The sequence below is a fragment of the Carettochelys insculpta genome, chromosome 17 (assembly GCF_033958435.1).
Source record: "Carettochelys insculpta isolate YL-2023 chromosome 17, ASM3395843v1, whole genome shotgun sequence".
Classification (NCBI taxonomy): Eukaryota; Metazoa; Chordata; order Testudines; family Carettochelyidae; genus Carettochelys; species Carettochelys insculpta.
Genome location: NC_134153.1, coordinates 13,280,814 through 13,307,681, shown reverse-complemented (window position 1 = coordinate 13,307,681; position 26,868 = coordinate 13,280,814). Strand labels below are relative to the sequence as shown.

General features: G+C 43.4%; 1 protein-coding gene across 4 annotated transcripts in view; it reads right to left on the bottom strand.

Moving 5' to 3' along the window:
• Positions 1-114: 114 nt before the first annotated feature.
• The window catches only part of APCDD1L (APC down-regulated 1 like), a 32,601-nt gene continuing 5,847 nt past the window's right edge, over positions 115-26,868 (bottom strand). For 3 of the 4 annotated variants that reach the window (XM_075011403.1, XM_075011404.1, XM_075011401.1), the window contains 4 exons: positions 25,770-25,825; positions 14,197-14,371; positions 10,746-11,304; positions 115-6,848 (listed from right to left, as the gene is read on the bottom strand). In XM_075011403.1, the coding sequence (XP_074867504.1) occupies positions 6,081-6,848; positions 10,746-11,304; positions 14,197-14,371; positions 25,770-25,785 (1,518 nt within the window). In that variant the 5' untranslated portion in view covers positions 25,786-25,825 and the 3' untranslated portion in view covers positions 115-6,080. The remainder of the gene's footprint in view (positions 6,849-10,745; positions 11,305-14,196; positions 14,372-25,769; positions 25,826-26,868) is intronic. The other variant, XM_075011400.1, reaches the window with a different exon arrangement.

Genomic DNA, 26,868 nt, shown 5'->3' with positions numbered 1-26,868 from the left:
CCGGTGTGCATATAGCCGCTGGCACTTCAAAGAGCCCATGGCTACACTTATGTTGACACTTTGAAGTTGCCACATGGGAGAATTAGTCTAATGAAATGCTGCATGTTAACCACAGCACTTCATTAGTAATCTCACATCACCCTGATTAACATGCCTCCTTCGAGGCTGGGGACAAGTGTAGACAAGCCCTCCATGAGGATTAGCACCTGTTTCAAAATAGGGGATGTTTAGACAGGGAGTGGAGCCTATTTTGAAATAAGCCATAGTGCATCCAGTGGGTGTATTTGAAATAGGCTCTATTGTGTGTAGATGCTGTATTTTAAAATATCTAAATGCTATTTCCAATGCATTGTGGGTAGCAGCTTTATTTTGAAATAAACTATTCTGGAATAACTTTCTGGATAGCTTATTTCAGAATAACACTGCTGTGTACCTTACACTGCGTAACTGTCGTATGGCCACATGAGTCCTAATGGAGAGTATTAGTGAAACGTTTCAAAACTGACATCTCAAACTAAGCTCCTTTTTAAAAATAAACTTGGGCATTTACGACTCTGTCTTAAGCTACAACTTCACCTCCAGGAAAGTAGATGCTGCTGCGGTCACTTCTCCGGGGTTTGATTTTTAGCATGTTTGGTAGGGTTGTGCTAAACTGAATTTGCAAGCTGCCTGTATCAGCACCGATACTTTTGCCCTTCATTGGGCGTCAGGACTCCTGTTGACTTCCCCACTGGAGACAGTATGGAAGCTGGAATTAAGGTGCATCAACTCCAGCTATGTCATTAATGTAGGTGGTGTTGCCTACCTTAATTTGACTGTCAGTTGTATTCTAGACCTGCCCTCACTGAAAGTTAATTTAATTGAGACTGCTGAGCGCCTGAGTCTTGAATCACATCAACGCTTCTGAAAAATACTTTCTCCACCTTGAGACATGACATACACATTTTACAGTTTAATTCTTTCAACTTGTTCCATAATGTTCCAGTGAAGCTGCACAATCAATCTACTGTCTCACTATTTGCTGTCCATATTCAATGTATAATTTGTCCAACAAAGTGCTAAAGACACCTCCTTTTTGTTTAAGTTGATCCACGTTTATCCAAGAATGCCCAGGTTTGCACTTCCAAAGCAACTTTAAAAAGGAGAGCATAAAGACAGCTGGTTGATAGCCTGGTGATTGAAGAGTTTTATAATTAAGAAGTAAACATGGATCTCAGTTTAGGAACTTTGTCATCCAACTTTCAACCCAGGCTGTGTTTTCACATACCACCAGAAAAAGAGGAATTTAGAAAAGCAACTTTAATAAATATCTGATGCTGTTAAAATAAGAGAGCATGAACAGTTAACACAGAAAAAAGTAATGCATGAGGAACAAAAATGCATTTATACCTTCTAAAAAAGCAGAGGTACAAAATTTTAACATGTTTTTAAAGGGACTTGATTTTTCAGAGAGACAAATTATCCACTCCTGTGGATTTTTATTCTGTGCCTAAGTGGCCTGAGAATGTCGTGACTCTCCAAAACACGTTTTTTTTCCCTCAATGACTGATTAAAAAAAAAAATCAAAAGTAACTTTTTGAGAGGAAAGGAATCCAGTTGCCATTGTTCTTTTCCATGCAAGATTGCTTTTTTTTCTAACACTGGCTGTATTTATTGTACACAATGTTGGGAAGTTCTATTTTGGATTTCATTATGACAGCTGGAGATAGTGATTGGCTGCTTTGTTGATTTTAATAAATCTTGGAATACAAGGGATATGTCAGAAGCCTGGAAGAAGGATTCAGTTGGGCTGGCAAAAGGATATAAGTAACTCTAGATTTTGTTACCTTACATCTGTCCTGGGCAAAATAATGGACAAGCTCATACAGGCTTCTGTTAATAAAGAATTAAAGGGGAGGAATATAAATTAAAGCCAGTCCACAAAATTTTATGGAAAATAAGTCTTGTCAAACAAAGATTTAGCTCCTGGATGAGATTACAAACTTGGTAGATGATAACTGTGTAGATGTAATACAGTATCACTCCTGGGTTTGACTTAATACCACGACTTCTGATTTTAAAAATATGCATAATACAATATCAGTAAAGCATCTGTTAAATGACAAATTGAAAGAGCTCACAGTAGATAACTGGAGACTACTCACAGGAGGAAGTTTCTAGTGGTGTTTAACAGGGATAAGTACTAGATCCAAAGCTAGTCAACATTCTCCTATGTCAGCTGGAAGTAAATATAAGACCACTGCTGCTAACTGCTTATTGACACAACAGTTGGTAGACTGCGAAATGAAAATGAGAGTGGAGCAGACATACAAAGCCACCTCAATTGCTTGGTAATCTGGGCCCTTTCAGTATGGCCAGACCTACCAACTGGGGAACTGTATTCAGGAAAGTAGAAACTCAAACAGATTTGGGGGTTACAGGGATTTATCAGCTGCAGGTAAGGTTCCAGTGTGATGCTGTAACACAAAGGTCTGCAACCCTTGGATGTAAGGACAAGTAAGTAGTGAGTAGGAGTATGGAGTGATTTTACCTCTATATACAGCACTGATGAGGTGGATGCTGACCTAATGTGTGCAGTTGTTTCCCTGTTTCTAAAAAGGATTTTGAAAAATGAGTGGATGCCGAAGAGCTACACAAGTCTGAGGACTAGTGAAAATGCCTTTGAGTTAACAACTTAAAGAGTTCTGTCAGGCAGCATTATTTCAAAATAAGCTGTTCTGGAAGAGATTTTTCGGAATAGCTTATTTTAAAAGTAATATTGCTACCTGCAATGCATTTTGAAATAGCTGAGCACTATTTCAAAATAGAGTATCCAGGCACAAGAGCCTATTTCAAAATAGACCCATTGGATGCCCTATGGCTTATTTCAGAATAGCCCCTATTAGCTGTCTACACAACCCCTGCTTCAAAATATCTATTTTGAAATAAGCACTATGCATTGTTACCAATTTTGAAATAAGGTATAAGAATGAAGGGCTGAAAGCTGAAGCCAGACAAATTTCCAATAGAATGTAAGTATGTAGTTTCCCCAGTGTGGGTGATTATCCATTGGCACAGACTTCCAAGGGAAGTGGAGGAGGATCATCCCTTCAAATCAAGACTGGATGCCTTTCTGGAGGATGTACTCTAGCTACATACAACTTCTTAGGCTCAATACAATGGTGAAATTTAATTGCCTGTGACCTACAGGCAATCATGTGAGCTAATCCATGAATATTATTTAATTCAAACTTATGGCCTGATTTTGCAAGTCTAAACAGTGACTCTTGATTCCCCGTAAACAACCAAATAGTTTGAAATGGGCTTCCAGTGCAAGTTTTTCCCCCCTTGATGCAGAAGTCACTATGGCCACATGTATAGACAGACATGGAAGTTGACTTCTGATCAGCCAGTTTTAGCTACACAATGGATGGTCTACTTATGTGTCTAGTATAGACATAGCCTAAGCCATCACTGCATGAGCATTGTACTCATGGATTCTCTTTGGTTCCAGGTGGCAGAGAATAACTTGGACATGTATACCATATGTTTGTTAGCTACGTCATCCTGGGCCTCCTGGATTAGTAACTTGGGCTGCAAAACTTAAGTGGTGTTGAGAAAAAGGTTGCATGTCCTATTATAAACCTAAAAATTGTAATTCTAAACCCCAGGGAGCATTGCCATTTTTTGGAATATCAAAATGACCCTTTGTATTTTGATATGTCAGGGTGGTTGAGCAGACTGCAAACTTTCCATTACACTGGTGTTCCCTGTAAGCTGAGCTCTTGGGCAGCCACTCAGAAGAGATTCAGGTGCTGCCATATTAATTAGCAGAGCACCCACAACCCAGTGGGCAGCATATGTTTCTGTTGGTGGTGCACATAACAAAAGTTATTCTTCCCATGGATGGAAGAACTTAGAGGGAACGCTGCATTGCACCCGTGAGAAAAGTATAGGAAATTTGTTTACACTCACTGCACTTGTTCACATGGGTCATTTTTAAACATATGCCTTTAACCTCAGATTCCTGTACATAGCAGGCATCAAAACACAATTAGCTTTAAACAGAAAAAGTATTTTGGAAGATGTACAGATGTTAATGTACAAGGTATTTTATGTGGCAGGTATGTAGATTTGCTGGAGATAATTTGTACCACTATCAGGTGAGCTGATTATTAAATGTGTATAAATCAACTATTAATGTACACAGTCCCCAGTACGTAGTTACAGACTTGTAAAACTTATTTGTTGTATTAGGGCTTGTCCAGCGGGTACCAGCCAGAAAATATCTGAATTATCTAAATATGTGAATTCTAAACCGATTAGTTCAATGGTATAAAATCCTTGTATGGATGCAGTTATTCACAATTAAAGAGGCTCTACACAGTACTCCCTCAAAATGTGCAATTTTGAGTTGGGCTTATCGCACATTAATGCAAGTAAAGCACAACTCAAAATCCCACTCCCCTGGCCCTCGCTCAACCCCCCACCCTGCACAGCCCTGGTTCAAACCTGTGACCTAGATCAATCCACCCCATGCAGCTCCAGCTCAATGCCCCAAAGGGCTGAGTAGCCCCAGGTCACTGCCCACCCTGCAGCCCTAACCTACCCCAGGCTTAACCCCCCTGGCACCCTCCCACAGCCCCAACCCACCCCCAGGCTTAACCCTCCCCAACTGCCCCCTCCCCACCCCCAGGACATAGCTTTCTAAAGGAGCTCCAGGTGCTCCTGCTGCTTCCCGGGCTGCAGAATGTGCGTTCCAATGAGGAAAAAGCCCCCCCCCACACACACACACAAAATTTGAGTTACATGAGGGTGTCTGGGAACATAACTCTTGCTTAACTCAACGGACTACTGTAATGCGGTTTATTGTAGTTCATTCTGGAATCAATTTAAACTGAAAACTAAATTAAAGCCAATTTACTTCCAAATACAGATGTGTATGTGGAAGGTTAGAGGGAGAGAATTCAGCTTGCATAAGATGGTCCTTTGAGTTCCAGTAGGCTAGGGAATATAATTCCATACCTTGCTCTCTGGGAATGGAGAAATTAGCCAGGACTGGATAGTGGTGCCTGAGCAGTCTCTCTCTTCTGCACCCCTCCCATTAACTTACCTAGATCTGGTTTCTCAGATGTTTTCCTTGCACTTGTATGTTTGAGATCTAGTCCAGAGTTGGCTTGATGACTCTTGTTAAGGGGATGTGCCAGCAAATGCACATGGTATTGTGCTGAAGTGGGGACGGGTAATGTAGGGTCTCTATAGTGTCTTTTTGGATCTATGTTTGTGTCTCGCTAATAGCCAGTAAGTGGTACAGTCATAACCTGGCTGGTCATGTCTCAGAACATTTGGGCTAAGTGATAAGAGGAAGATGGAAAAGAGCAAACCCAACCCCTTACACAGTCATTATAATGTGACAGGGACAGGGTAGTACCTGTTGTAAGCTCATGAGCCAAAATGTACTGGGACCATCACAGCCTGGAGCCTGGGAAAAACTTGATTGTAGGTTGCAAGGATGGCACTAGTCTTCCCCTGAGAGCCCTTCCTGAACTACTGGCAGCTTGTTGCTATGAGCATCGTTAGGATGTTTGTGTAGACACATGCTAGCTGATATAGATGTAATATAGATACCCGTAAACTGCCAAGAAAAGTGTTTGTGACTGATCCAGAGCTGTCACCAAAGAGCAACGTGAACTTAAATAGCAGTAACGAGGAGAGTTTCTGCGAGAAGGAGCAGTCAGAGCTATAGAATTTTTTACTGTTGTGCAAACGCAGCCCTCGATTATATCCTAGCAATGCTGTCAGCGAGAACCAGCAGTTAATTCATCTTTTTAGTATTTCTAAATTACCTGACAATTTGCCACATATCCATGACACCACATTAGATTTATGTCCAATGAAGGTTGTTTAGGAAATACATGCCCAGTACACATAGTACACAATCAGACGTTGGGCAGGGACAAGCTCTTGCATATCCATTTTGGTTTTAATGGATACAGAAATTGGAGCAAAGCTGATTCCAGATGTGCTTATCGAAAGGGGATTGTCTTAGCACCCAGAGTGTCTGAATTCTTTCCTGCACCTGAGCAAACACCTCAAGTCCTCTAGGCCCATCTTAAAAGCTGCATTGCTGTAAATGATAATAATAAGGCCACAGGCAAAGGTTTTAGTGTTTCGTTCCCATTATTACCCTCTTTTGCCAGGTAGTTTGGACTGCTGTGTTTAGAAAAGATCCCCATCGCTCCAGCACACTGAATAAGGGGTGCCTGGTAGGAAGTGGGACGCTTCTCAGGTCTGTCAGGGCTGGACCCATCCGTGGGCCTTTCACCAATGAACAGCAAGCTGCGATCTTTCATGTCTTGCTCCATTTTAAAGAGTTCATATTCTGTGTGGGGCAGCTTGATGCCCAAAGCCAGGCACCCATTGGTCACTGTTATATCTTGCTCCACCCCAGCACTCCAGGAGCTGGCCTCCCCGCAGGTCCCTGGCTCTGAGGAGTTTAGCATAGTCAGGGTTACCTGATCCATTGGTGTAACCCGCGCATAGGTCACTTTAAAGGCCAGCTCTGTGCCCCCTCTCACTTTGGAGGCTGGGACGCCCTTGGTGTAGTGCCCAGAGGCATAGATGGTGAAAGTCGGCTGTTTGCAGAGCGGGTCAGAGTAGTGATAATAGTACCCTTCCCAGGTGCGATTGGTGCCATGAAATATGAAGTACCTGGTAAGGAAAAGCACAGCTGGCCGGACTTCACAATGAGCACTCACCCACCTGCCACTTAACTGCAGAGGCAGCTCAGCCTTATTTGGTAATATAGGTGGGTGGTGCTCATCCGATCTGTACACAATCCCACAAGCAGGGCAAGGCTGCACGTGATGCTGTCAGAGGCAAACAAAAATAAAAAGTAAATGAAAAATATTGCATTCAACCCTCCATTCAAAGCATTTAAACAACAACGGCCCAGTCTCCAGCCCTGGTACAACCTCACTGAGGTCCAGAGGGCTGCATCAGGGATGAATTTTGTCCAAGCAGCTTAAAAAGGCCCAGGACACCTGGTGTTCCAGGGAAAGCCAGGAAAGGCCAAATTCTGTCTTTAGAGATGACCAACTGGCTCACCTTGAAAGGGGCCATGTCCAGGCATGTTAGGGCAGAAGTTGGCCCAAGAGGAGTGCTGTTAGCAGGATGGGGCTGTCTTTTTGGAATATCCTGGTTTTCTGTCATAGAGTTTTCACTGCAGGATATTCACTGAGAATATTTGCTTGGTTACAGGTTCAGCCTTTCTAATCTGGAACTCTCTGGGCCAGCAACATCCTTAATCCAGCAAGATTTTAGTTAGCTGGATCCTGGATATGGCCAAGTCTTCCACAGTCCCATAAAGTTTGTGTACAGCCACCAGTCCTGGTTCTCAATGGTCTGTGCTGTTATTTAGCTGTAATTTACCCCTAAATGTCTTCTAAGAACCCAGTAAGCAGTGGAAGTGTTGGTAATACTGCTAGACAATATTGACCTCTCATGTTATGGTAAATTCTCTTGTCTGGCACCAGTCAGGTCCCAAAGGTGCCCAACAAGAAAGATTCAACCTGTAGGATCAAGGCACAAATGCCAAACTTAGACAAGGCCTAGACCTACAGAAAATGTCACTAGTTAAGATTATTCAGGCAGTCTCTGGTACTGCTGGGAGTCATCAAATGGACCTGTAGATTTTTATATTCATTCACACGGTGCCAGAAAAGCCAATGTGCAGCTGAGGCCTGCAGAAGTGCTAAGAAATGGTGCTGCCATCTGCTGGAAGAGTCCATGAATCCCCATATAAAAAGACCTTTTGGCCTTAAAGGCTATGAAAAAGATGGACCCACTCAACAGGTGTTTAGTTTGGAAGGGGCCCCCAGGATGTCTGAGCATTGTCCAAAGCTGTGTCAAACCAGTCCTGTATCCATGCTAATTCTGTGTGCTTTGTGCAAAGCTGAACCTTTTTCCTATGTTATATGCCAAAGTGTCAGCATAGGGTGACTTTTTAAAAAGTATTACAATGTTTGATCATTTTCTGACATTCTAGTTAATCTTTACTGAACTGTTTCCATGGAACAAGATGAAGTAACTCAGTAGTTAACAGTAGGGTGGGTAATTTACATGCATGTTGATTGGAGCTGACTGCAATTTAGTCATTTTCAGCTTACTTTACTGCTACTGTCACACTAATGAGTGCTGACAATACATAGTACATTATTGCTAAATAATCTCAGAAGTTGGCAAATCTGTGCATATTCTCTGTAGACAGGAAATTCTTTGATAATGGAAGGTAATTTAGGGAGAGTGGGTTTCCTCTAAAACAGTTATAGATTCAAGGAAATAAGAGTAATATTTCCCCATAGTAGGTTACAAAATAGCTTCTAGCTGTCACTAGCTATGCCTATTGGTTAGCACTGGGGAGGGGACCAGATTCCTACACTAGACAGGATCCAGAAGTAGGGGGTCAGGTTAAGAACCTAGAGTCAGAGACCAGGAACCTAGAGTGAAGGGTCAGTGGACAAGCCAGAGGTTTGGAACCCCAAGTCAGGAAACCAGGAGGTCAGGAGCAGCAGCCAGTAACAGAATGCACTGACTAAGCAAGTCCAAACCAGGCTACACTCCACTTGTACAGATTTCCTGCTTCTCCTTCTAAGGAGGGGAGGACAAGCCAATCAAGCACACTGGTGTTCCACCAATGTGGACTTTGGTGTCTTCCAGCCAGAGGTGAAAGTAAAGCTGATGCATCCCCGTGCAGTGCTTTGGCCAGCTAGGGCACTCAGCTATGAGGGGCACTCCCACCCCAGCTACCCACTCAGCAGCAGGCAGGTTAAAAGGGCTGGGTGTGGGCACCCCTCTGGGACTGTCCCAGCCCCAAGCCCTCCCCACCATTTCAGGGAGGAGTATGGGGCTGCCGCCACACATACCAGTCCGTGCATGTTGCTTCCTGTTACTAAGGAGTGAGGGAAAGTACAGCACCTGCTGTTCCTCCTCTGCCTCACCCCCAGGGCAGTCCCCTGCCCTGAATCCTGTGCACACACCCCACATTCCTCATGGCCTGAGCCCCTCCTCAGCCTCCCAACCACCTTCTGAGCCCCTCCTCATACCCCATAATCCCCCTCCTAATTCATGCTCCTCAGAACCCTCCACATTCCCCTGCCCTGATCCCCTCCTCAGAGCCCCCAATCCTGTGATTCCTCCAGCCCTAACTTCTACACCCCCACAAAACCCCAAGCCCTCTATGCTCCACCCCACACTTAAATTACTTACAGGTACTGTTGTCTCACCAATCCCCCTCCCTGCCTTCACAGAGAGGGGAGCAAATTGTGGTAGGACAGTACCTGTAGAAATGGAGTTACTTCCACCCGTTTCCAGCTGAGTTAAGCTTCAAGGACTCCTGGTTCTAGCTGGTTGTAGTAAAGCATCAGGTGTAGGGCTGGCACATGAATAACCCCTCCCTAAGGTATCTCCTGGGTTTGAGACTCTGCAGGTCATGACATTAGCAAAGTTGTGTACATCTCTTGCTATTGCTGGCCCATGTTGCACATTAGTTAATTAATGGAGAAGGCTGTGTCCAGCAAAATTCATATTGTGAAGCCAACAATCTTGCTTGTTTCAGCCACATGACAGTATTTCTAATGTATGGCAGCTTCTAATTATCCTCAAGTGATGACATCTGCTGGAGAGCTGTCTGATGATCAATTACAGCACTATATTTAGAGAGTGACTGTCAGTATCTTAGGTTTCGGTTCAAGTTAATGTTTACCAATGTTTATGTTTACCATCTGGTTTAGCTCAGGTATGTGGTTTTGGCCCATGGTAACACCCAGCTTTAGACTGATCAAAGCAAAGTAATTGGAGGTTTCTCATTTTGTGTTTTTTTTTTCTCTCTTAAATTCCAGTTTTTGCAGTATCACAAGGGTAAAAACTTCCCCCAAATGAAGTGGTTCATGATTAGTCCTGTTGCAGCTGGTAATGTTAGGTGACTTTTTGACCTATTTCTCTGCTCAATCATATTTCAGAATTGATTAGTTATGATTTAGATTAAATAATACATTTTTCCTGGAAATAAACCAGCCTACTGGCAAAAAATAAAAATAAATCACATCTGCTGTAATATTATTTATGCTGAAGCAAAGTGATTTTTGTAGAATAACATAATTGTTTTCAGGCAATTTCCCCTTCTAATGGCATTATGCTGTGAATAATGATTTAATGGCTTGTGCTTGTTTGCTTATTCCTCCTTCAACCTGAAGGACAGGTCAAAGAAATAAGAAGAGAGAATGGAAGACAAATAACAGTACACAGAGCTTATAATGATGTGGGACTTAACCTCAGTACAGGATCCAAGTCTGTATTTCTAGTAAGAACACAGCAGCTGAAGAAAATCTATTAACTCCATGTCCCCTGCCAGAGAAGGACTGTTTGCTAGATTATGTTTTCTTTACTGCTTAGTCCTGGCCAGCTTCAAGGCCATATGCTCAGTAAGATGATGTGTCAGATGCATATACAACTAAACACTTAGGTGGGGAGTTAGACCTTCCAACCTCCACCTTGCACAAAATGCAATTTTGTCTTCTATAAGCCAGCCTCTCTGCCTGCCACCTGTCTGCATCATTCTAATACTGAGGTGACTGAGTGCAGGTGGGGTAAATAATTTAAGAACCTCTCTTTATGCAGGCTGCAAACATGTGCATTGAAAAACAGTGGGCCTGGGGAAGCTGGGTTCCTTTTTTTTTATGTGGCCCAGGAGTAAAAGATGTTCTTACCACAGCACTTTGCAAAGGGCGTTGATACCCTGTCGGTCGATAATGGAGCCTCTCAGACCATGTGGTGTGAATATCCCCTAGGTACAGCTCCTCCACTGCTCTGCTGCCGCTTGACTCATTTTGCAGCAGGGGCTCATAATGCTTCTCCACCCGCACCAGGCTGAGTTCGTGCATGGCAAAGCCCAGGGCTGCAGTGCAATCCCGTCCCTCCTTGGCACTCAGCACCTCATAGAGGACTCCAGGAGCCCAGGACCGCCCAGGTGGAAAGAGTCCACTGCAGCCTTCTCCTGACGTCTGATTGATCCGTGCAGAAATCTCCTGCATGGCCCTCTGGCTGTGGAAAACAATACCGATTTTGTGCAGCTGGTAGTCTGCCTCAGTGGCCCCTCGGGTGATCCATGAGGCCTGGCGCAGCCTCAGCTTGCCTTTGATGACCAGGGAGTGGGATGGGTCGTGACAGGAGGAGTCCCAGTAGTAGAACTGATAGGCCTTAAACAAGCGGTTGTAATAAAATAGATAGGATCTGGTGAGGAACTCTGGTCCCGGACGTACCTCACATCTAAGGGCAGAGAAGAAGTAAGTGGTAGTAGAGTCCTGAGTCATGTATTGAGTGGAAGAGCTGGGGTATGAATTCCTGCCTGAGTGGACAGAGAAGTTAATCAGGCATTATCTCCTTTGGTCCCCATGATGAGAGGGGTCTCACCATTGCTCTGTTCCCTTGTCCATTAACATCAAAGGCCTTCCCCCATCTCACTCTGGTGACACAATTATTCCTCCAATGGTAATTTCATTTGCACCCCCAGCAAAAAGGAACTGTGTTAAAAATACACCCACAAACCAACAGCACAGCATTTCTTTACCCAGAAGAATGTCATGGTACATAAGCCCATAATTGTTAGGGCACAACTGTTGCAAAATGAAGGTGAGGGTGGGGAGAGTTTCAATTTATTGCCAGTTGTCCTCACCCAAGTGGTATTACATAGAAATATTTTCACAAATGATCAAGTAGCGTTTCCTCTGCTAGATGTCACCCAGAAATGGGGCAACTCAGTACCATGAAGAATGACAGAGACTTTCCAATAAGAAACAGAGAAAAGTCTCACCCCATATCTATTACTAGCAGGTACTGGGATGGAGTTGTCCACCACAGCAACGGTTAAGGTTCAGGATGGAGGTTTGTGAATAGGGTTGCCTTCTATTCTGAGTCCCCGAGCGAGGCAGGAAAACCACTGTTGCCATTTCTCATGGTTTTACCAGGATATTTGGTTCTATTCTTACAGCCTCCTGTTCATGCGATTGCTTGAGAAAGCCACCTTGCAATTAAAAAAAAAAGGGCAGTGTCTACCCTGAGTTGCCGAGGAACGCTTGAAAACATGAACCTTCAAGGCTTAAATACAAGAAGGCAAATAGAAAGAAAGTTTTTGTTATTACTGAGACTCTCACATTTGTTTGGAGCCTGACTCCTGATTTTTGAACACTTGGGGCTGCTACCATGCAGAACCCTACAGCTGGATGCAGGGCTGAGCGCCTTTCTTTTCCATTGCACGCATTAGCTAAACAGTGAGACTAAGGCACTTTGACTTAGGGGAAGAGGATGCAGGGTTAATGCTGCCTCTGAGACTTCATTTTGGGTCAGGTGGAGGAGGCTGATTAGCCCAATCAGGGAGGAGCTAAGAGCTATAAAGCTGGGCCCTCAGGCTATGGCTCTCACTCCAGTTTAGGAGTTTGCTCTATTTACTAGCCTGGGAGGTATTTAGAAAGGACTTACTGTCTAGTGCAGGGCCTTACTTCAGGATGGATGTTGAAAGTTTGCTGTAGCTCATCAGCTTCTTCTGGCCTGGGAGATTAACTCCATTCAGGAGTTTATGCTAATCCCCAGAACTCAGCCACTTACTTTGGGAGCTTGTCCTAGGTTGGGATTAAGGGGTAGTATTTTCAGTTAGAAGTCCTTTTTTACCCTTAAATGGGGTGTCTGTTTTCCATGAACTAGCTAGCTAATGGAATTTTTGTGAAGCCAACTCACATGGTTCCTGTGAAAGCTTCAGTTAAAAATCCCTAATTTTCCCTCCTCTTCACTGCTGCTGTGACTTTGACTGTTCATCTCCTGGTCATACAGATGTATGCTGGTGTTTATTTCCTGGTGTGCAATAGAAGAGGCCAAAGAGCAATAGCTCCTTGTAGGGAGTTAGAACCATGACTCTGCCCAAGTCTGCTCACAGAAGGAAATCGTAAATGAGGTGTAAGCAATGGGGTGCTTTAAAGCTGGGCTTCTGTGGCCGTGTCTACACGTGCATGCTACTTCGAAGTAGCGGCGCCAACTTCGAAATAGCGCCCGTCACGGCTACACGTGTTGGGTGCTATTTTGAAGTTGAAATCGACGTTAGGTGGTGAGACGTCGAAGTCACTAACCCCATGAGGGGATGGGAATAGCGCCCTACTTCGAAGTTGAACGTCGAAGTAGGGCACATGTAGACGATCCGCGTCCCACAACATCGAAATAGCGAGGTCTGCCATGGCGGCCATCAGCTGAGGGGTTGAGAGATGCTCTCTCTCCAGCCCCTGCGGGGCTCTCTGGTCACCGTGTGCAGCAGCCCTTAGCCCAGGGCTTCTGGCTGCTGCTGCGGCAGCTGGGGCTCCATGCTGCATGCACAGGGTCCGCAACCAGTTGTCGGTTCTGTGGATCTTGTGTTGTTTAGTGCAACTGTGTCTGGGAGGGGCCCTTTAAGGGAGCGGCTTGCTGTTGAGTCCGCCCTGTGACCCCGTCTGCAGCTGTTCCTGGCACCCTTATTTCGGTGTGTGCTACATTGGTGTGTAGACGTTCCCTCGCAGCACCTATTTCAATGTGGTGCTGCCCAACGTCGAAGCTGAACGTCGACCTTGCCAGCCCTGGAAGACGTGTAGACGTTATTCATCGAAATAAGCTATTTCGATGTAGCGTGCACGTGTTGACGTAGCCTGTGTGTGCAAACCTAAGCCAGTGTATTTCTGTGTTCCCTCAGCCCGGAGGCCACTGAGGGGAGCAACTTCTGCAGCTATGGTTTGGAAGCCATGGCAAATTATGAGGGAGATGGTAGCAGCTCGAGAGGGCGCATTTGGATCTGGCTGCAGAGCACATTCTGAACTAGTACTAGTTTTGCTATCAAGGATTTTGATTCAGCTCTTTGCCAAATTAAGAGTGCTGCAAATGAAAGTGCATTTCAAACTACCCTGAAACGAAAGGGTTTTCAGCTCTCTAATTTGGGGGCCCTCTTCCAGCCACAAACAATAACTGACATTTTCTCTGCAAAGGAAAATCATCCACAGCAGCTGCTCTCTAAAATTTAAGTGTGCACCTATCAGTGTACCATGACAATGCTATTTAGTAAGGTGATTTCTCACTCTTTTGGCAGAGTCTAGCAAGGAAGCCCAGACATAAAATCTGCAAACTCCCCTGGGATTCTGGGATCCTTACCCTGTAGAAACCCAATGACCTTCCAGCCGGGGAGGCAGAAGAGCTGAAATTCTAGCGCTGTCCTGTAGGTGGCGCAGTTGGTACTGACACTCTGGCTCCCAGTGCAGTTTTCCAATGTTGTGCGGTTGAGTGTGAGCTCCAGGTACCTCCCATAGCTTCTTTCCAGATGCATAGGCTTAAAATAAGACACATGCTTTCAGATCATGGATGCAGTCACTCCTGCACTTTTCAGTTAAATGCATTCATTTGATTGCGGAGTTTTGTTTAAAGACCAAAGGGGAACAGCAATTTCATTCCAGTAGGTCACACTAGGCCTTGCTGGTTCATTACTACAGTCCTTTTGCTAGTTTCTGGACCGGGAGGCTTCTCTCCTGTCCTGTAACTCTGCCAGAAAGGATTGTTTCTCCTGTCCTATGACCACAGCTACAGCCGCTTGCTTCAAGTGCAGTGATTCTTATCACAGACACTGCTTGAAAAGCTCTGACAGTATACCTACCGCCTTTTGCAGCTATTTCATGACCCCCAGCATTAGCTGTTCATGCATTTATTATCCCCCCCATGAGTTCAGATGAAACAATGAAAAAGCTGCTTGCACCAAAAAAAGCCATTTCTTCATGGAGCTTGGTCAGATCAATCTGACCCATTCAGAGAACAAAGCAAGCTCTGTGCTCTGCAGTCTTGAAGACCCAAAAGCAACAGGCTTATTTTAGGAAGGGAGCAATACAAGTTCCTTAAAAATGCCCTCAGGTTGGCTCAAATCCTGTCCATTGCATGAGTGACTTTGGTGTTCATTAAAATGCACTTACTCCTGCCTTTAATAATGATGTGCTAGTCTTTCTCTAAGATTGCCAAAGAACCTTGCACCGCTGTGTTTAAACAGTGTAGCATTTTATGGGACATTTTACTGTATGCTTTTTCTGTAAATAGGTACTTTTTTTTCTCAGTTTGGGACTCCTTTTAACCCACTCTTCCCAGAAAGCTAAATCCTTATATCTTGTGTGTATTTAATTCTCTAGGCTGACACATTTCAGTTAAAGTAACATGGAGAAAGTTTGCAAATAGAGATGAATAATAGGATAAGTGTGAGTCAGTATCTTTCACCTCAAAGGATCCTAAGATGCCACTTCTACCAGAATTGCTTTCATGACATCCAAAGAAGCACCCCAGGAATGGGATTCATACACTGGTCTGGTCTCTCCCACTGTCTTGTTGTAGCTTCACAAGCCCTACTCAGAGACAGTGTCAGTACAGAAGAACACTTTCACCAATCATGCTCTGCATCTGCTAGAGACAAATGCCAGGATATTTATCATAACTGAATGGGGGGGCAAACATAAGAACATAAGAATGGCCATACTGGGTCAGACCAAAGGTCCATCCAGCTCAGTATCCCATCTACCGACAGTGGCCAATGCCAGGTGCCCCAGAGAAGGAGAACAGAAGACAATGATCAAGTGATTTATCTCCTGCCATCCATCTCCTGCCCTTGTACTGAAGGCTAGGGCACCATACTTTACCCCTGGCTAATAGCCATTTATGGACCTAACCTGCAAAAATTTATCGAGCTCTTTTTTAAACCCTAATAGAGTCCTGGCCTTCACAGCCTCCTCCGGCAAGGAGTTCCACAGGTTGACTGTGCGCTGTGTGAAGAAAAATTTCCTTTTATTAGTTTTGAACCTACTACCCATCAATTTCATTTGGTGTCCCCTAGTTCTTGTATTATGAGAAAAGGTAAATAATTTTTCTATGTTCACTTTCTCCACACCATTCATGATTTTATATACCTCTATCATATCACCCCTCAATCGCCTCTTTTCCAGACTGAAAAGTCCCAGTCTCTCTAGCCTCTCCCCATATGGGACCCGTTCCAAACCCCTAATCATCTTAGTCGCCCTTTTCTGTACCTTTTCTAATGCCAATATATCTTTTTTGAGGTGAGGAGACCAGCTGAGGAGTTTAATTTTAAATCAGAAGCCATTATTGTCATTGCTTCACTTAGACAGCAGATTTGGTCATTTTGCTTGACAGATGTTGGTGCAAAACTTAAGTGTCCTCTGTACCCATCACTCATTTACTGTATCCTGATTAGGTTAGATGGCACCACGGCTGCTTAATGCATCAATAGCACAGGGAAAAGCTTATTCACAAATCACAGTCACCTTAATACCATATTGCTTTGCTGCAAATTAGCTTGTCTCTTTGCACAACATGCAGTTGGTTGCTCCAGCACTCAGTCTGCAAATAGGCTTTATAAGAGCGTGAAATCCGGACTTTCCTGTAAGCTGAGCACTTGAGCATCCACCCAGCTGATTAGCACAGCCCCACAGCGCCTACAGCTGGCAGCATATGTTTCTAGTGGTGGTGCATGCCTGGGTGCACCGAACAAATTTTTTTCTGCACATGGATGGAAAACCTTAGAGTGAACCCTAGTTGTCACTAGTCTGGATGGGGCCTCTACTCTCATCTCTGATGATCACTGAAGGCTCATAAAATAGCAAACCTCATGGCCCAAACGCTGTGGCTATGTCTAGACAGGGTACTGCTGCCGCAGTGTCATGAGAATGAGGGCACTTGACAATGCAAATATATGTTCATTTGCATAGTTGCATCCCTCATTTGCATACTCACACAAGATTGCTGTCCCAGCAAAGGCTTCTGTTGGCACAAAACAAACTGCATAGATGGGGCTCTGTTGGCGAAATCCCCCCTTGTCAGCAGCTCCTTTTCCTCATTTTTTCCAGGAAGAAGGGGCTGCTGACAAGTGGGGTTTCCACCAACAGAACCCCGTCTACATGGCAGAGGCTTCTGTCTGCACAAAACAAGCCAAGACAGAGATCTCGCATGAGTATGCAAATAAGGTGTGACTATGCAAATGAGCATTTATTTGCATTGTCAAGTGCCCTCATTTGCATGATACTGCTGGCAGCACCACCCCATCTAGATGTAGTCTGGAAGTGCAGAAAAGCAACAGACTCGCATTAGAATGGCAGGGAGAGGTCTGCTAGCATCTAAGGCCTTATCCTACCAAGGTGTTCAGTGCCCGCAGTTCCCATTTACTTCATGTTTTACTTCACACAGCCTGAAAATTCACCGGTCTGTTCACAGACCTCAAGAAAGGCTAGTTCAACCATGGAAACTAAATGATTGTTACCAAGGCCAGTGGGTCGTTAGCACTCACCTATAATTTTATTTTATTTGTTGTTTAGTTGGTGATTCCTCTGAACCCCACCAGTTCACAGCTGAAATCTTCAGCTATGACTGAAAGCTTTGTCCTCTCTGTATTTAATCTATTGTTGAGGCAGCCACTGAGCCAGGGAATTACAACATGGGAACCTGAGCCTCTCCTGTCGCCCGCCATAAGGACAGTAACTCTGTCACTTACCTCATTTCCCATAACAACGGATGTTACAGGCTAGGGAATGCGTGAACACGCAGCTAAATCCTAAAGACTTTCTTGGGATGTTTATTCACTCTTTACTCAGGAAAAACTCCTGCCGGAGCCACTGGCAGCTTGCCTGATTAAGACCAAACTAAGAATCTCCAGGGTTTGGCCCACTATGAATAAATTATATGTTGTCTAATTAAAACACCTGAAACCCTCGCTTACATTGAGCCAGCTAGCAAAATAATGTCCCTGGGTTAGGTGTCCTTGCAGACTTGCACTGGGCTGAATTCATTTTATAGGTCCACTGGGATGGCTCACTCTTTGTTCTATAATTCACCCAGCAGCAGGCTGGAAGATTTCATTCAACAACTGAGGCAGACAATAGAGGCTGCTTGTTTATCAGAGAAAGCTGAGGAGATACTTACCTATAGCTATCTATTTTCAGCATCCACAGAGCAGGAATTGACAGACGATGGCCAACATTTATTTTTTAAATTTCTTTACTGCAATTTAAGCACTGAGTTGTCACTTCCTAAAAGCTGTGAGGATTCCCTGCTGCAGATTACATCGTCATCACCTCAGAGAAGAAAGGTGTCTCCACCCACATCATCTGTGGGGGAAAAAAGCAGCCCCCAAACCGAGTAGAAGCAAGGGTTATCCTGGTAAGGGGCCAGTACCCCTGCTCTGGCTGTAATCTCTGGTGTTTCACCCAGTCTGTCCCTGGTAGGGAGTCTAGACATCTGGGGATTCTGCAAAGAGAAAATGGTGAAACTGGGCACTTAGAATCATATAATCTTACGGTTTGAAGGGACCTCAGGAGATCATTGAGTCCAGCCCCCTGCTCAAAGCAGGATCAACCCTGACTAAATCATCCCAGCCAGGGTTTTGTCAAGCCAGGACTTAAAAACCTCTAGGGATGGAGATTCCACCACCTCTCTAGGTAATACATTCCAGTGCTTCACTGCCCTCTTGGTGAAATAGTTTTTCCTAGTATCCAACCTACACCTCTCCCTCTGTAACTTGAGACAATTGTTCCTTGCTCTGCCATCCATCACTACCGAGAACAGCTTTTTCCATCCTCTTTAGAACCCCACTGCAGGAAGTTGAAGGCTGCTATCAAATCACCCCTCACTCTTCTCTTCTGCAAACTAAATAAGCCCAAATCCTTTAGCCTCTCCTCATAGGTCATGTGCTCCAGCCCCCTAATCATTTTTACTGCCCTCCACTGGACCTGCTCCAATGCATCCACATCTTTTCTGTAGTGGGGGGCCTAGAACTGGCCGCAAGATTCCAGATATGGCCTCACAAGTGCCGAAGAGAGGGGAATAATAACTTCTCTAGATTTGCTGGAAATACTCCTCCTAATGCACCCAATATACCATTACCTTTCTGGGCTACATACTTCCTGCTGTATGGAGGAAGGGATTATGCCTGGAGAATACCCTAACCAGGAAGCAGATATACGGGGCAACAAATTGACCTGTTGCATGTATGTTGCACACACAAAAGCAGTAGCACTTGGCTGGCAAAACTGGAAGGGGTGTGTGTGTGTGTAAAAAAAAGTGCCATTGATTTTATATGTAAAAAAAATTCTGATCAAGCTGCTCCCTCCATTAACTTCAGGGGAGAGTTCTGCATAATTTTTTTTATTGATAAAACAGGGCCCTTAATTTGGGGAAGAGAAACCAAGTCATCCAAGTGTGTACCACTAAAAGGCCAGCTCAAATGACCAGCGATATGAGCCTGGTTTGTGGAATGGAATAGGCCTTAAATCATCTCATTAGGAAGGTGTTTTTGAACAAAGCCAACCCATAAAGACATGGGATGTTCAGAAAGATTACAACTGACGAAGCTGTCAGGAAAATTCCACAGTGCAGTCACTCAGTGTCAAAAACAAATGTAAACACCATGGGCCAGAGCCTTAGCTCCATTGATTTCAACAGAACAATACTGATTTACACTAGTTGAGGATCTGGCCAATGGCATGGCATTAACAGAACTTCCTTTCCCCCACTACCCCAAAAATAACTTTATTTTCATCTGAGGTCTAAATCCCTCATTCTTCAGCACTGAGATTTGCCACTGCTGAGCATATGAACCTAGATCAAGTCAAGTAGCTATGGGGTGGGAGAGGGCAGACAGAGGTCTCCCGCACTGAGGGTCTTCTATTCTGCCTACAATGCAGTCACCTTGCTGTAAAACTGCCATTTGCACCGGGAAAAGCTCGTTTGATCTTAAACATCACAGCAAGGGAGCCCTTGCAAATGGTTTTGGATGGCTTTGAAAGTGTGAGTGCTGGAACTGCTACGAGGGACCCAATGGGAATAGATTCCAGCTAAACTGGAAAGTCAGCAAATTCAGAAGCCAGCCTGCCAAAAGGCAAGTGGGACCAGGTGGTGGGTTTTCTGTTACTGCTCCAAGTGCCAGAGCACTGGGAATGGCTGAAAAGCCACCTTATAAGCACTACGGGGTCTGTCTTGATGCAGACTCATTGATATGTGGTTTCCTACTTTTTAAGCCTGTTACGTTTAGCAAGGGGGTTGACGCATCCCCACCCTATGGCTTGCATTATCATTTCCTGTAGGGTTGCCAGTTTTGGTTGGATTTATTCCTGGAGCTTTCATGACATGACATAATCTTTAATTAGAGATACATCTTGAATTCTGGGAGACTCCAGAACAGTCCTAGAGAGTCGGCAGCCCAAATTTCCTGTCTCCAGTACGGTACATGTACATTTTTTTCAACAAAACAGGGACAGGTTTGAGTGGCAAAACCCAGTCCAATTGGTTAGCATTCGAATTTTAGAACATTCGCACCCATTCCACAAGAAAGCAGCACAATGGCTATTTTACAGCTGGGAGGCAGGCCTGCAAGTTCCAGCCCCAGCTCAGTCCCAGATTTTCCTTTTCTTCTTAGGCAAAATACTTACTCCTGTGTCTCATTTTATTCAGCTGCAAAATTCACATGAAATGCACATGCAGATTCGATGTACAGAAGTGTCATGAGACCTAATTAACAGACTTTGGCAAAGTGCTCTGACATCTGAATTTAGCTACATTTTCAAAACATACAGATTCATTATTCTACAGCATACAGTGAATATTTTGATTTGATCAGGGTGCTGGAGTTAAAGGGCCAAATATTGGCCTTTTAAATGTGGAGCCCATATATTTTTGCTTAATACAAGAGCAAATGACTGCTCCAATTCCCACTGACAACAACAGGCATGGAATAAGACCCCACTGCTGGTAATGGGCATTCACAATTGTTTGAACTAGATGTGCAATCATTACCATTGTATGCAGAATTGGCGGCATTATTTGGGGATCAGACATTGGTACTCTGGATGGGGCACAGGTAGAGATCTGGAAAAATTTAGTGTGGTGCCTAGCTACTACAGTGATAGCTCTTCTGGAAGCTCCTGTGCTTAATAGATACAGATGGATGGATGATGAGTATATAGCAGGGGTCACTATCAGAATTCTCCTATTAAAGATTGCTTTGCCCCATAGATCAAATGTGATGACTTTCCCTGTCCCTGTTTGAATCTTCTCTCCTCCACCCCCTTAAACCAAAGTACATATGGATTCACTGAAGTGTCTGTTTGAGGTGGAGAAAGGAATTATTGGCAGAAAGGAAGAGAGATGAGTGACAGGATTTTATGTTGCTTTTATATTGAGTAGAGTTGATCTCAGGTAGAAATGAATAAAGGAGAAATGATCTCAAGTGACAAAATTCAGACCTGGAGCTTAACTCTTCCAACTTCAGAGATGTTTGGTTCAGAACATTCAAGCCATCAAATCATAGAAACACAGGGCTGGAAGGGACCTCAAGAGCTCACCAAGTCCTGGGCTCTGTGTAAAGACAGAACCAGATAAACCTAGTCTACTCCTGACATGTTTCGTCCCTTGGTAACCTATCCCAGTATTTAACTGTCTTTATAGTTAGAAAGATTTTTCTTGTATTTAACCTAAATTTCTGTTACTGCTCATTAAGCTGATTACTTCATGTCATATCATCAATGGCTATGGAGAACAATTGACCACAATCTTTTCAAACATATTTGAAGACCCATTTTTCTTTTTCCAATGCTAAACAGGCCCATTTTTTAAGCCTTTCCTCATAGGTCAGGTTTTCTAAATCCTTTATCATTTTGTTGCTCTTTTCTGGACGCTTTTCAATTTGTCCCAATCTTTCTTAAAGTGTAGTGTCCAAAACAGAACACACTGCTTCATCAGAGACCTCACTGGTGCCAATTAGCTCCTTCCGATGCAACACTGGCATTAATACATGCCAGAATTATATCAGTCTTTCTCACAGCTGAATCACATTGAGCTCATAGTATCAAACCATGAAAGGGCAGCTATTGTGTCCTTAGTCAAGCTAAATTCCAGGTAAAAGTAAGACATTTTCCTGATAAGAGTTCAGGCTTGGACCTTCAAGCTAAAATCCATCCCAGGAGAGATTATTCTGCACACTTCTCTTCCACCAGGTATTGTCAGTCCACTACGTTGATTCAGTTTCACTTCTCAGTTTTTAAATGAACACTACTAATTAAAAACAACAGGAGAGGAATCTTCTATAATGCGTTTTGGGAGGCAAATTTAGTTTATGTCCTACCAAGCAAATAACCTTTGGAAGAAAAGTTGAGTTTAGACACACATCTTTGTTTCTTTATCAATAAACAGCAAAGACATTGCCCTCACTACAGCCTGCAACAAAATTAGGGACTGTTGATCAACTTTTCTCCAGGGCTGGATTGCTATATGCTGTTGCTTCCTAAGGCCAATGTTATTTCCCTCTATAAATCTAATGTTTCACTGTCACCCATTCACATGGATAAGATCAGAGTGTACAGTTGCGAGGAATTACATAGCTCTTTAAGGATGACACAAAACCTTTGATATTTTGCAATGAGTGTTCAGACTAGAACAAAACTATGGATGAGAAACATACAAATGTATTTTGCACAAGTGAATTACACTTCTCCACCCAGGCATTATTAACAAAGCATTCCTCTGCCAGCCTTCTGCCCTGAAAAAGCATGCAGAATGGATTTGGGTTAGCTGATAAAAAGAATGACCAGTGTTCTAAATGCAAGGAAAATGTTTGTCATTTACCAAATCCATTTTGCTTGCATTTCTGTTTAGTTAGTGGTTTTTTTAATTTACTCAAAATAAAGAATATCCCAAGAGTACAATTTTGTGGGGCAGAGCTACATGATATATAGCATTCCATTAAATTAGAAAAAAAGAACTATAATATAATTAATCTCAGCACTATTTTTAATTTTCCACACAAGTTACAGTACTGGAAGAATCAGTTAACTCCTGTTGATTTCATTGTGACATAAACATGCACTTTGTAGGTGATACAAAATTACTCAAGATAGTGAAGTTCAAAGCTGCCTGTGAAGAGGTACAAGAATGGCTCTCACAGAACAGGATGACTGGGCAAGAACGTAGCAGATGACAGTCAGCAGCAGGCAAAAAAAGCAGACTATGCTAGAAATCATTGGAAAAGGGGTGGAGAATAAGACAGAGACTATTTTATTGCCTCTGTATAAACCCATGATATGTCCCCATCCTGAACACTGTATGCAGAAGGAGTCGCCTCATCTCAAAAAGGTATCTTGGTATTGGAAGAAGTTCAGAAAAGGGCAACAAATATGATGATAAAATGATATTGTCCATATCTCCCTAGACACCAGATTGACTTTAACTTGGGTATAAATAAAGACAGAATTTGGTCATTACTCTTTTGTAACTTTCTCTTTTGTTTGGATTAATACACTGATGAACTAACTCATTTCTGTGGAGATACAGACATTACGGTATAGCTTTTCCTTCTAAAATATGCCAGGGCCTAATGGGTCAAGATAAATGAGACAGAAGTTAGACCAGTGTTTCTCACCCAAGGGTATGTGTACCCTTGGGGGTACTCTGAGGTCTTCCAGGGGTACATCAACTCATCTAGATATCTGCCTAGTTTTACAACAAGCTGAATTGAAAAAAAATAAATAAAAAAGGCAGTACAATCTAAAAGTTCATTCAGACAGTGACTTGTTTATACTGCTTCATGTGCATTACGCTGAAATGTAAGTACAATATCTCTATTCCAATTCATTTATTTGACAATGGGATGGTAGAAAGTTTGCAAGTTTTCAGCAGTAGGCTTCTGTGATATTTTCACGTTTTTGTAAGTAAGTAGTTTTTAAGTGAGGTGTATCTTGGTGGTATGCAAAACCAATCTGACTCCTGAAAAGGGTACAGTAATCTTAAAAGGTTGAATGACATTTATTTCAAGACCTTAAATAGCCTTAGGACTGTGTTTCTCAACTGATAGTATGTGTACTCTCAGGAGTACTCAGAAGAAGTCTGAGGGTACTTATAAAGGCGTACTTTATTTAAAAAGGTTGAGAAACACACCGAGTTAGACCAGTCACAGACAGGCACCCGCAGTTTCTATTCCAGATGAGCTCTGTGCTCAGTCCCTCCAACCTTCAGTGGGAATTTTTCCTGACTCAGGCCAGCAAGATTTGGTCTACACATTTGAAACAAAAATCAGGGGAAAGCATGTCAGACAACGTAGGCAGTATTTGAACTAGAGAGGGTGGGAGCAAAGAAGATACTCTCTCACGTACCTTCAGGGTCTTCTTTCATGTTAACCATGTTAAATCAGATTGCCTAGTTTAAAATGCCTTCTCTGGTAGTTTACCAAGTGAGAAAAATCCAGAGGCTAACATAATGTATAAACAGGGATATTCTTGCTCCTGTGCTCATCAGCTCAATAGCAAATCTTCCATTAGCCTTAACAGTGTAGGATCAGGGCCTTAATCAGGAAACACTCATGCTGAATGCTTTAACACAAAATGGACATAAAAAAATCCAGTCCATGATAAAGTCAGTTTTGAGAATAAAGTGATACACAGGAAGAAGCAGATCCACAGAACAGTATACACAGAAAGGCACACATTCAGAATCCACTTCCAAGGGCCATAGAAGTATACTAGTGGTACAGAGCACATCTGTCAGAGAGATCTCAGCAGGCTTTAATTTGGCTGCAGCCCATGCAGAATTACTCTGCTAATGTTTTTCTTACCCAAAATATTACATGGATCGAGAAACTGAAGACAATCTTCCATAATCAACAGGCCAAAGGCAAAAAAACCCCAAAGGGACCCTCTGAACAAGAACATCTGGCAAGATGGCCCTTCATAGGTTTATAAACCATGGTTAGATCAATGCCAACATGTATTTAACTAGGTGTTTTATGCCCTTTCCCAGTCTACATGGGTCAGCATAGCTTGAGTGCTTCTAATATAAGGTACAAATGTGCTTGAAAAGAGTTGTCCTTTTGTGGGCTGAGAGCATGTACACAGAGCTCCCCTGGTGGTAAGGCCTGATAATGACATGTACCTGCATAACGGAATATGGAGATGGCGGGGCGGGGAGGTGGGTGGCGGCTTAATTAGAGGAAAGAACATAATAGACAAGAGAACTGGTTTGCTCCCTGTGTTTAGTGTCAGCAAGGTCTGAGGAAAGCTGATAGACTGAGGCCACACTGCTGCTTTGGGACGTGTGTCACACTCTGACATACCTTGCTACAAAAGTTTGGCACTAATAAGCTCTTGGAAATGCCAAACACAATCCAATAACTAGAAAGGTCAGGTTTTTTTTGGTAGAGCGCCAGTGATAGTGCAGGTTTGCTGTTAGTTAGTAAGACTCATCTCCAATCTCCTGCATACCTAGCTGGTGGGATTTGGGTGCCAACATCCTGTTTAACACACTCACATACAGTACAACCTTGGAGCTGTAATTATAACCATATGAAATAGCAACCCTCATTGGAATCCATATTTTTTTCCAAAGGAAAAACAAATTGCATCTATCTCCATTTACAGTAGATGGAAACTGGGAAGAAAACAAGATGCATTTTTGACATTAAAGGCACTCAGTCATTTCAAGCATATAGAATGCCTATGCAGCTTTGGCAGATCCCGTATAATCTCTCCATGAGACACTCTATTAGAGGCCATCATGACCCTGTTTAATAGTGATGCCTCAGCATGTTTATTTCCCGGAGCACTTTGAAGAGCAGAACTGGTAATCAGACCACAGCTTGGCCAACCTCATTTCAAACATCTAAGTCACTTATGCAGAGCTTGAGCACAAAGGGGACCACCTACCATATAATCTCATCATAAATACAGCATTGTTTCCATGCAAGGGTTACTGGCAGGAGCTGCAAATAGAGTAACAAAAATTATTAGGGGTGGGTCGGATTGAGTTATGGGGAGTGATTAAGCAAACTCAGTATGTGTAGCCTGGCTGAATGTCAGTTGTGGGGGATGGACAGGATGACTGTCTATAAATATTCAGAGGCTATAAACACCCAGGAAGGGAAGGGTGAACACAGAGAGTCTGTTGGGAGGGAGCCTAAACGTTGGGATAAACTTCTTGTCACTGAAATCTATCAGGCTATTGCAGCCTACTCTCTTGGCATGTTTTAGGGGCACAAAGCATTACTGAGTCCACAACAGGGAATAATCCTGCCTTGGCAGGGAGAAGGCCTGGATATTCTAACAGATCTTTGCATCTTGGACTTCCATGGGCCTTGCTCCCAGGGGTTCATAATCACCAGAGTAACCCTAGTGTCTTCCAAGGAACAGCCTGTCTAACTAATGGCTCCTCCAAGGCAGCAAGGAATTCACAGCCTAGTTCTATCAATCTAGAATCATAGGAATTGGGGATCAGGTTCTGAAAGGTATTTAGGTGCCTACAGGTGCAGATTGGCACCTAGTAGGGATCGGATGCCTAATCTGTTTAAATTCTGGAAATCCCTTTAGCCACCTAAATACCTTTGAAAATCAGACTGTAGAGATTTATATTGTGGGATCTGATGGATTGGGACTATCTTTTTGTTCTGTGTGTACAGCATCTTGCACTTTGGGTCCCTGATCCATGACTGGGACTGCCAGACATTACAGTAATAGAGAAACAAATAATAGGAACAAACATAATTATTCAGAAAGGACACAGGTTTCTCTTTGGTTCCATGTGTGAGGGCTGCAGGGTAGAGAATCTTGAAAAGCTGGAGTCTGACCCTAAAGAAAAATGTGAACCACCCAGTTGCAGAACTGTAGCTTATGAGGGAAGTTGTTTCAAAAAATCCCACAGAAAGGTATTAAACTGAGACATGCCACCAGACCAGTAGCACATACCAAAATAAAGACACCAGGAAATGTATGTAACTCAATCACAAGTGACCACAGAAAAACTTTGCTT